The sequence below is a fragment of the Sinohyriopsis cumingii genome, chromosome 2, assembly GCF_028554795.1.
Source record: "Sinohyriopsis cumingii isolate HCF-2022 chromosome 2, ASM2855479v2, whole genome shotgun sequence".
In the NCBI taxonomy this organism is placed as follows: Eukaryota; Metazoa; Mollusca; class Bivalvia; order Unionida; family Unionidae; genus Sinohyriopsis; species Sinohyriopsis cumingii.
Window position 1 is genome coordinate 34,962,628 of NC_142962.1, and position 11,917 is coordinate 34,974,544.

Sequence of the window (11,917 nt, forward strand, 5' to 3'; positions counted from 1 at the left end):
GATGCAATTGTTCTTTACGTTTGACTTGTATTTTCACCAGCTCTCGGTAAATCCTTTCTCTCAACTCCACAGGCAAAGCACGAATGTTCTCTTGTAAAGTATCCATGAATAGGTCATTGAGTTCCTTCCACGGAATCTGCTGGATGACATGTGACATAAACCGTGGCATGGCAGCCTCTTTTTATATTCTCTTTTTTTCGGATGCAATAGACGTACTTTCTAGCCAGAGATCTTCGTTCTCCAGTAGGGAATCTGAATCTTGCATACTGTAACCGAAACGTCAGAGTTCGTTTAGGTGTTTCCTCTTCCTCTAAGTAGATTCCACGTAAAATATGTTGGTAATCCTTTAACTTGTCTTCCTCAATGCATTGCACTAAGTGAATCTCGAAGTAACCATAATCATGAACATGTCGATCATTAGCGACCTCAAAGTTTTGAACAATGTCTGACCATTGAAAGAATTTCTGACGAATCAGTTCTCTTATACCATTCAAGTACCAGTGGTTAAAGATCTGGTGACGTATCGGATGCAATTGTTCTTTACGTTTCACTTGTATTTTGACCAGCTCTCGGTAAATGCGTTCTCTCAACTCCACAGGCAAAGCACGAATGTTCTCTTGTAAAGTATCCATGAACAGATGATTATGGTAAAAAGTTTCTTCAATGTCTCGGTCCCACTAAAGGTAAGTAATGACAATTCGGTGACCATCGAGCATGTTCTACGTAGGCCGAATCTTGCGGTTCCCAGTGGTGAAGTGACACACCGCAACTGAAGCACTTGACTTTATCTCCTTCGCCCAAGTAGAAAAATCCGGCTCTGGCTAATTCTTCGGGGGTCGGTCCTCCCAGATACTTTGGCCATTTTCCTTTGAACGATTGAAGACGATTTTCAAAGTCGCAGTATTCCGACAAACGCACAGGAAACGAATATTCGTCTTTCACAGGTTCGTTTCGATAAGGGTTGGGTGACATGAACAGGAGTTTGCTCAGGGCTGGATGACATCCGTAGGGGGGTAGACGTGAAGGTGAACATTCCCCTTTAAACCCGGTAAAATGTCTAAGAGGACGAGCGGCATCGCTTTCGCATCCCTCAGGTTTGACACGCACAGCATCACTTTCCATGACAGGGGCAGTGAAAACAAAGTTCCCATGATGCTTTACGGCATCGCTCAGGTCACAACGTGCAGCATCGGTCCCATCGCAAGGCTCACAATCGCACTCGTCTGCAAACTCCGTTACGCAATTACAATGGTAACCACATGGACAATCGCAGTTTCCTTCCGGACATTTTCCGTCGCAATGCATGGGTCTTATCCATCCAGTATTAGTCACACTAGAGGAAGATACAACTTTTTTACAATCCCCAAACTGGAACGATGTCTTTTTCAAAGTATTCATCTTGTTCGCTCGGTCTTGGTAGTCACAATGAACTATCGATCTTGACCATAGCCCCCTTTTTATACTAGTCGCAATGCAGTCTCCAGCTTGTACATCTTTCCTTTATTACGTTTTTTATGTCTTGTTTCGGAAGGTACCGTCTCTAAGGTACCGTCAACATTGTACCGTAGTGTGATGGGTGGAAAGGCCATAGAAAGGTAAGGGCAATGCGGAGACCATTGAGTATGCTCCAGAATAGCTGAATCTTTATAGATACATAGATCCATTCGTAACTTCAGTCCGCAAGCGAAACACTGTACCTCGTATCCCAATCCTGACTCAGGTCCCAAGTAGACAAATCCTGTTCTAGCTAAAACATGCGAAGAAGGTAATCCTTCCCTATCCGTAGGCCATTTCTGAAACGTGTTCAATCGACGGGCACAATCACAATAGTCAGGTAAGAAGACTGGAAAATGATAGGGTTTGAACTTGGAGTTCTCATCGTGTTTCTCACTCGATTCTTGCTGTGGCGAAGTCATCTTTCTGGTGGGTGGCTATCCTCTTACAACCAATGTTTTATAGCAACATGTCCATACGGTAAGGTGAAATGATTGGGAAGTCGAACTCGCTTCTGGTATACAATTTGATAGACTTTTTCCAAGGGTCGACTGACGATGTGGTGAGTGGGTAAACGTACAATTTTGTTCGGTTGGTAGGTGGTCACTTTAAAGTTTCCATCCTCTCCCGATTGCAAGGCTTCTTTCAATACCCCAAAGTTGACCACTCGACTGGTACGATAATTCAGAGTCAGTCCTTTCACTTTGCACGTCGTGTGCACTTCTCCTTGTTTGTCCCGGTATTCGTAACCGTAATTTTTGGGACCACCACTGACGAAACTTAGAATCTTGTCGTCGGGATGCTCGTCTGTCCAGGCTCCTAAACGGTCTCCTTCGATGTTAGGGTGATGTTGAATCGGGTGATGGATGTAAATGCAACTGTCCGTGTCAAAGTACAGGACGCGTTCTTCTAACAGTTCTAAAGCTTCGTACAATTTCAAGCGAGCATGGGCTGTCACGTAAGCCGCAATGATGACATTTCCAAAAGGGTCGTCTTGTACAAAGTCCAGATCTTCTTCGTAATTGACCAAGATCAAATTCTCTCGAACGACGTCCACGTGTTTCATGTATTTGGTTTTGTCGTGAATCATCTGGAAGTAGCGGGAAGGTTCTGTCAAATATTCCGTCTTGGGTAAACACGGTCGTTGTGCCATTTTACCCCACAAGCAATTTAACATCACTTTGGCAAACGATCGCCTGCCTTCGTTTTTCTCGATGTGGTCTAAAGTGATGCCTTCTTGTTCGTAGTATTTCTCTTTGAATTGTATTTGGTCTTCGGGAGTGTGACACCAGGAAGGATAGCCACTGGCTTCTTGCTTCAGTTTCAAAAAGGCATCCACGTAGTCTGCGAAAATGCCTTTCTGACTGGGATCACCCTTGCGATACTGTTGTGTCTTGGGAAAGTGGCAAATTTCGTACACTTCTAACAGTTGGTATCCCATGTCCAGAGCTTTGAACAATTCTACGCTGACCCAGGTTCCCGTCAAGGCACGTTCTTCCTGGGTGTGCTGACAAGGTTGGTCTTGGTTGCACGTTTCGGCACAAGTACGGCACAAGGGAAACATCAGTTTGCCTTGACAATGGTGAGGTAAGACGGGATGGTAGAGGTTGGTGGGAGGCAAAACTTTGCACTTGATCAAGCCTTCGTATTGTCGAATGTTTTTCAGGTCGATGTGTTCCGTCAGCAATTGTGGGTGCCCTACGGGAAAACGACAATATTTGCACACGTAGGGATACAGCGAACACACGTCCAAGTATTTGATTTCTTCTCCTTTCTCTTCGTCGGCTTGGTACAGCAAACAGGTGGCATTGGTCCTTCCTCCGTACAAACTATCCCTCGGGTTCAGCGGGTCCACGAACTGGTAACTTTCCACGAGGCGTTTAAACTCGGGATCGGTTTTCATACGGTGATCGTACTCGTGTTCCCACATTTCCACCACTTGGTATCCTTCCTGTTCTAACTTTAGGCGTCGCTGACAAGTGTCCTGGTACAAGTCTTCCATGGTTCGTTGCAAAAACTGATTTTTAGTACCACGGTCAGGGTAACAGACGGGACATCCGTGAAATAAGCAACCGTTAAACTCGTACACGATCTTGGGGTTTTCTAAGTCCCAGCCATCGACCGAATACGTTCCGATGGTCTTTTCGCCCCCTCCGTTGCGGGCATGCTGAATCCACTTGTCTTCCTTGTCGCACAAGTAATGTAACCAACGTAGGGCTTTGACCGAGTATTGACGCTTGACATAGTGGGTCGTTTGAGGACTGATGACAGCCACGGTGTTTTCAGGCATGAATCGTTGGCGGTACACTAAGGAACACGCTTTGGCAATGGTGCAAGCTTCTTTCAAAGGATCGACCCCTCCGTGTTCCATGAACAGTTCTCGAAATTTTCCACAGCAACGTCGTAAAATGTCCACGTCGGAACGACAATACTTTAGCATTTCTTCCTGAAAGTCGAAAGGGTCCGAGGCGTGAGCCTGGTACCAAGCGTAGAAAGCTTCTCGTTGTTCGGTACGCATGTTGTCGGGGTCGTAATAGTGAGCCTCGGGTAAATGGGGTAGAACGGCGTGTTGATTGGCTTCCGTATTGAAAAAGTGTGGAAAGTACCCTTTAGCCATTTCTGTCATTCCAAACGTTTTAGGCATTCGACTCAAAGGCATGGCCAAGTAACTCATCGAATCTTTAAACTGTACTTGTCCCACTTGCATGAAAATGATTTTGGCTCCGTTCAAAGTCACTTTAGGACGCTCGGTGCCTTGTTCCGTATAGTATCTCAAAAGAAACTGTCCATCGTATCCGGAGAAATTGTGAGCCATCACCGTGGCATGACGATGACAATCTCCGTAACGTTCGATGTCTTCTTGGCTCCACGTCTTGTCGACGGGGTCTAAGACCCATTGGGCAAAATCGGCTAACGTGTTTGGTCCCCGAAAGATTTTTTCACGCCCTCCAGGAATCTTGCTGCAGTGAGGGCAATGACTGAAGATAGGTTCTTGAATGCACTTCTCGCACGCTCGATGAGCCACGCAGAAATTAGGGATGTGAATGCCAGTCTCTTGCATGCATTCGAAATCGAAAAAGATGAAATTGCCTTTCTTCTTGTGACCGTCCTCTTTCTCTGGTGGGGGTTGGTATTTTTGCACGTAACATTGGTGTTCCAAGTCCACGATGTGGTGACAAATGTGACATTTTTTCTTTCCTGAACATACGTGTGCCTTGGTATTATTGGTACGTATGACTTGTTCACACGTAGGGCACAATCTCAGCAGTTGACAAGCACATTTATGCTGTGAACCTTGCGTCTTCAAATGTTGTTGGTAACATTTAGGGCTGACAAACGTGCGCAGACAAGTGGAACAAGGCACTGGTTCTTCGCTCAGACAGGGTGGAGAGGCCAAACATCCTGAGCATTTCCATCCACAATGTTTGTGTTGCTCTCGATTATTACAACCATGGTCACATTTCTCACAATAATAAACATATCTCAGGAATCCAGTGATACTGGTAATGGTATCGAAATGGTCATCGTGATGATAAAGGTGAATGTATTTTCCGTCCTTAAAGTCTTGGCCTCGAAACAACAGAGGTCCGCGCACTTCTTGAGGGTGCACTTTCAAGGTGTATCGTGGAGCTAGGGCATCTTGCAATTTTTGCATCTCTGGAATGCCACAGGGTGTGTCTTTGGGCAATCCGGCTTGTTGTAACAGGAGTTCTGCTTCATTTCGTTGTTTGGCTCGGTCGGAACGTTGAATAGTGTCCCAGGTTCTTTTCCATTCTACCGTGTCATTCTTGTTGGCATAGGTTCGTCCCACCACGATGGCACGGGCTAAACACATCTGGTCATGAGGGTTGTTAATTCGGACGAGACTCGTTTTGGTGTTGCGAAGGTCGTCCACCAATAACATCTTTTTGCGTCCTGTCCCTTGAGGAGGAGAGACGTGGGTCATGTCCAGTGTGGCTTTACCATCGGTGATGTCAAACTGATCATTAGATTGTTGTACGTGTTGAATCTTGTCCATGACTTTGGAAGCAGTCAATTCTGCAGGGGTGCTAAACTCGATCCAAACAGGGGATTTCAAACCGTCGTGTTGTATGGAAAGTCTCAAGCGATCGTCTTCTTTGGGTTGACATTGCTGCTTGAGTGAAGTGAGCAAAGAATCCCACACCTCGGTGATGAACACTTCTGCTTTCTCTAACGGCACTTCAGCCTTGAAATCTTTAAACTTCACCGTGTATTTGTAAGCCGTGGTTCTAAATTTTCTAGAGGAGCGCTTTTCCGTCTCTCGAATGGAATAGTACTTTTCAGGGTTGACAAAGGGTGGTGAACTTGGTTTAGAGGTTTCAAATTCTGGTTCACTCATGTCCTCTTCAAAATCACTGGCATGAATTTGTGCCAAGATTTCAGCCCTGGTACGAGGCGATAGATCACGTTTCTGCCTCTTACTTTCTTCTTCTTTCTTCTCGAATGAATGGGATCGTTTCATCTTGAAAGCAAAAAGTCAAATGACTCAAGTTCAAACACCATAAACTACTTTATAGTCATAGCAAACCAGCGTATATAAAAGGGTGTGTGTCTTGTCCTTTCACTATTCATTTCACTCTCAAACCAAGCACAACGATGGAAGAGACTGACCAGATGGAACGTTTCGTCAGAGCTTTGCGAGGGGTCATTAGAAAATTCTCTTCAGACCAGCCTACGGACTACTCTCCTTCCTTTAGAGATAAAAGTCAAGATACTTGCTATATCTGTCAAAAGAAAGGGCATTGGTCTTCAGAGTGTCCAGACCGTCAAAAAAGAAAAAAAACAGGGGATAACAGAGACAAAAGTCAAGATACCTGTTATTATTGTAAAGAAAAAGGACATTGGTCTCCAGATTGCCCAAAAAAGAAACAAGAGGAGTCAGAAGAAAAGAGGAATTCTTCAGAAGAAGAGAGGGATTGTTCAGAGGAAGAGAGGGATTCTTCTGACGAAGAAAGAAGACAGGTGAAGAAAAAGAAACAGGAGAAAAAAAGAAGAAGGGAAGAAAGCGAGGAGGAAGAAGAGGAAAAGAGTGTGACGGTGAAGAAATTCAAAAAACGGAGGGACTAAACAAGGAGAAAAGAAGAAATCAATTAACTTTTCATTAAAGTGTTGTGTTGTGAATTGTGAATTGGATTGTAAAAAATGGAGAAAAGAATAAATGAATGATATAAGGTAAGTGTCTTTGAGTTGTGATTTTAAAATAAGAAGCTACACTCACACACTCATACACAGACACGTATCATAAGGGTAAAATGGGTGAGTTTTTTGAGTTAGTGGCAAATTGAAATTGTATTTCTTTTCGAGAAATGTAGGTGGCCCTGAAAAGGGCCTTTTTCTTCATGGTGAAGGGGTGAGTTTAAGCAATCAACTTTAACTGCCTTATGCCTTTGCCACGGCCAAGGCCTACTTCTGGACTGCGTAATGTTGATGATGATGATAATGATTGGGTTGAAATCACTAAGGGTGGTACGGTAGGCTTAGTCACAGGGTTGACGTGTTTAGCTCGGGAAGGTCGTATTCTCTTCGGTCGTGATAAAGAAGTCTGATACATTTGTTTCAGACTTCTTAACTCCGCTAAAATGTCCAACAGTACCGTAACCGTTTGATTTTCACCCTCTTGTTTCTTTGCTGCTACTTCTTCTTGCTGTTGCTGCTGTTGTTTTTTTCTTACCTCTTCTTCTTGTTGCTGTTGCTGTAGGAGAAAAGCCTGTTCCGCTTCCTTTTGTCGTTGTATAAATTTCTCCAATTCTTCTTTCTGTCTCTGTCTAAAATTTTCCACTTGCGGTAATGAAGAAGGTAACGAAGGTTCCGGAACAAATTCTTGCGAGGAGAGAAAATCCACAAAATCCCAATTCACCTCTTCTGAAAGTAAGTCGGAGTTCCCTTGGGCAGTCTCCCCTGCTGGTGCACCCCACTGGATCGTTTTCTGAGTTTCCGTCATGTTGAATCACTGTCGCATAGATTGACTGCACACAAGCGCTAGCGAATCTAAATAGACTACGTGACGTCACAGACTGCTCTCTTCGGATTGGATGCGAGCTGACTGAATTCTGTAACGCGTGTTCGGATTGGTAAATGAACTCAATCCGTTTCAATCCTTCCTCCGCCTATAAATAAGCGCCGTTGACTGCATTGATTCACCTGTTCTCGTCGCTTCAAGATGTGGACTACAGTTGAGTCATCCACCCTTGTGTCTTCCATGATGTTCAGGACGGACATGCTCATGTATGTCCGATCCAAGTGGACCGTTGTCCACAGGACCAACACCAGCCTGTGGATACGTAGGATCTACGTCGAAAGACAAGGATGCCTGAAAAGAGTGCTGATGTACGGACCAACAGTAAGACGCAGCCTAAGGACAAGAAGAAGACCAATGCGGTGCCATTTATGTTAATGAATACATTAACATAAAACCCAAAGGCCCTTTTCAGGGCCAGCCATATTTCTCGAAAAGAGATAGTCTTTGAATTGCCTACCCCTTTTTTAAAAAAATTTTTAAAAAAAATCCCATGTTAAATTCCCCTTGTCCGTAGAGTGACCCACGATTTATTGCCATGTTAAATTCCCCTTGTCCGTAGAGTGACCCACGATTTATTCCCATGTTAAATTCCCCTTGTCCGTAGAGTGACCCACGATTTATTGCCATGTTAAATTCCCCTTGTCCGTAGAGTGACCCACGATTTATTGCCATGTTAAATTCCCCTTGTCCGTAGAGTGACCCACGATTTATTCCCATGTTAAATTCCCCTTGTCCGTAGAGTGACCCACGATTTTTCGCCATGTTAAATTTCCATTGTCCGTAGAGTGACCCACGGGTCCCTGTAATGCTAATTCCCATTGTCCGTAGGGTGACCCCCTTCACTACTTTAAAGGGTTAAGTTAACGTTTTTTACAATATTATAATTATTTCATGTATGATGCATGCACACGAAATAATTTAATTCTGGTTGTTAGTGAATCAGTACGTTCATTCTGGGGCGACATTCAAGTAAATAAGCAGAACGGCGTGTTTCCATTGTTGCATCGTACACAAGAATCAATCTACAGTGTCTATGAACTGACGAAATAAGAAATAAACTATAGTGTCAGGAGCGTGTTCAATGCATTCTTACTAGCAATGCTAGAAAGAATTTCGGTTTAATAGATTTGTTTGATTGGTGTTTCGCCGTACAATATATGAAATGGCAGGATTCGAATCCGTACTCTTCTGTTCTCGAGTCCAACGTTCTAACCACTGAATCATCGCACTTAAATCGGCTTAATGAAGTGTTTGCATATAGGAAAGTTGCAGTTATTCATTTGCAACATCTACAAATCTTTTTACCTTGAACTTAACCAGAAGATGCCATAAACAAGTGGTTTTCTGATGTGTGTGTGTGTGTGTGTGTGTGAGAGAGAGAGAGAGAGAGCATCAAATCATTAAAAAAAAAAAAACCGGCATGTAATTAATGAATACCTTACCAGTCTCTACATTTTGGAATTTAATGAAGTACTTTATATAATGTTATTGGTTTTAGAGTCGCGAAAGAACTAATAGAAATACAAAAAGCTTTTTTCTTTTACTTCTATAGAGCCAATATTAAGAAAATCTGCAAAACCTTTCAAGACCAGAAGTTGGTAGTGGAATTCTTACAGCTTGATCATGCTCCTATATTTATCACTATTGATGCTAAGTGATTTTGTGTGTGTGTGGCTGGAATAGGGTTGAGATGAGGAACATATGCTTAGGTTTGCATTAAAATATTTTTTTATGAAATGTTTTTATTTTTCTCTGCAACAGGTAACTCCGGGTGGTCCTGCAATGACTTGGGGAATGTTTGCAATCGGATGGTTGGAGCTCGGGGACTCGAAAAGAGCAGACGATCTATTCAGACGACAGCTCCTGAATGCTCAGGCTCCATTTAATGTGAGATTATTTGATTAATATGACATTATTATGAACGTTGGATGTTTTTTCCATCTGCATTAGAATGTTTCCTTAGCAGTCAATATATGAAATAAATGAACCGCCAGAACCTGCATTTAGCCAAAACGATTGCCAAATTAGGTATTCTTCTAGGTCATCTCCAACGAACATACATGTAAACATACGAAAGCATTAGATTCCGATATTTGTCAAACTTTGTACCAACGTATTAGTTTCTATCTTGAACTAGATACACCATTTAACTATTAAGAATTAAAATTAAAAAAAGCTTTGTGGAAACAGAAAAATTGTTAATCCTCGTTTATTGTCGTTGCAGGTTTGGACCGAATCTGCTTCCGGTGACGGGGCCGTAAATTTCATCACGGGGATGGGTGGGTACCTTCAGTCCATTATTTACGGATACGGAGGTTTTCGACTCTACTCCGAAAGGCTGGACTTGAACCCCATTATGCCTGGTGGTATCACACAGTTTAACATCACAGGCTTTGATTACTTACAAGGGTCCCTGGACTTCAGCTTCCAAAACGACATAATGACCGTGACATTGACATCTGCGCCCAAGGTCAAATTAGCTTTGGCGACATATTTAGAGCCCCTTGTAGTACAACTGAGATTGTTGCAGCCTGTCACTGTACGTAGACAGAAAGCCAGCATTGTGACCATGAATAATTAATTGGTGTTATTAAACAATGAATTTTCATAAATAATGAAACTGTGGAAATAACAAATAATTTCAGCACTCTCTCTCTCTCTCTCTCTCTCTCTCTCTCTCTCTCACACATACACACACACACACACACAAACAAACAAGCGCGCGCACTCGCTTGCTCAGACTCTAGCCAGCAGTCTGGAAAATTGTATTTTCAGAAGAAGTGCAGATATAATTTAAACTGTTTAATTTGTGATAAAATTACGGGAGTATTTTTTCAGATGATAAGACATTTGTACAATTAACAGAATGTGATCCAACATGATGCCTTGTCATATTCCGCAAAGCACTGCAGCGACATTTCATTTCACTCTATTAACTACGACTATTTGCTTTTGATCTGAGAGAAAGAAATCAATCTAATTTATTACTTGTTTTGAAGCACCATATTTGTGCAGTTTTGAATTTTAGCAATTCGCATGAAACAGTATCAAGTACTTTCTCTGTGTCAGGTTTTAAAATACCAACCTGTTTCCTTTTGGACTAAATCAATCCCTTGTAGTCTAGTATATGTTTTTTGCTGATAATTATGCTATTTACAGCTACAGTACATTTTGTAATACTTAAATACATCGATATTTGTTTTATCAGATACTTGTAATGTGTGTGTGTGTGTGTGTGTGTGTGAATGGGATTATTAACGTAGCTTTAAAAATTTTTCAGTAATATTGCTACGATGTCTGCAGTGTGGCAGTTTATAGTGATGTCTAGCACTGGGGCATCATGCCGCAGACATGTAGCATGATGTCGCACCAAGTCACATTATCCTGACACCAGGCCGACCAGTCCTAACTATAACCTCTTAATGCTGAGCGCCAAGCGAGGCAGCTTTGGTATGACTCGGCCGGGGTTCTAACCCACGACCTCCCGTTTCCGAGACGGATGCTCCAACCACTAGGACACCGGTGCGGTCGATACTTGTAATGTTTACGATGTATTCCACCAACCCTGGCGAGGCGAATGCCTTACTTCGATCGCTCCAACAGATCTGGTCTTTCTGCCTTGCAATAATAAACAAATTGCTCGTCTGAGACTTTTTTTTTTATACAGATCATGATGGACTTCTGTTTGATTTGAGAAGAGAAATTTTCTAGATAGGATTGTATGCACATGATGTTTCAATTAATGGTTATCTTGATTAGAAATAAAAACAAAATGGCATGACTGTCATATCTTTCTTCAAAGCACGCGCGCGTTAAGTGGTACCCGTACAACTAATACATTTCGCGACTAGCTGTAAACTGTTCATATGAACCTGGCGGCATAGTTGCTTGTCAGTTTAGAACTTCAGCACCAACATGTATCGACGTTGAAACCCTTCATAAAACAAACTGGGATAAAAGCCAATGATCTTGTCAAATACGATGCGTTGGCCTAGGACAAAGACACTGTCCTTTGCTCAGACGGTAATCAAGCGGGGATGACATTTTCATCGATAAAAGAACGATTGGCTAGATTGGCACTGGAAGGCAGGCACGCGCGAGTGTTGCGACGCCAGTACCCGTGCCAGTTTCACAGATATGCTTGTACAGATACATACATACATACATACATATATATATATATATATATATATATATATATATATATATATATATATATATATATATATATATATATATATATATATATATATATATATATATATATATATATATATATATATATATATATATAAACAATAAATGTTGCTCCGCGACAACGGTTATAAGCATTAGCATCTTTGATGCACGCAGTATCTTCCTTGCTGCCAACGCAACAACTTT

General features: G+C 42.4%; 1 protein-coding gene across 1 annotated transcript in view; it reads left to right on the top strand.

The window, feature by feature from the left end:
• Nucleotides 1–11,686, top strand: part of LOC149804608 (protein-glucosylgalactosylhydroxylysine glucosidase-like) — a 68,797-nt gene extending 57,111 nt beyond the window's left edge. The window contains exons 10-11 of the mRNA XM_089942385.1: nucleotides 9,296–9,421; nucleotides 9,759–11,686. Coding sequence (XP_089798511.1) covers nucleotides 9,296–9,421; nucleotides 9,759–10,115 — 483 coding nt within the window. The 3' untranslated portion in view covers nucleotides 10,116–11,686. The remainder of the gene's footprint in view (nucleotides 1–9,295; nucleotides 9,422–9,758) is intronic.
• Nucleotides 11,687–11,917: the final 231 nt, after the last annotated feature.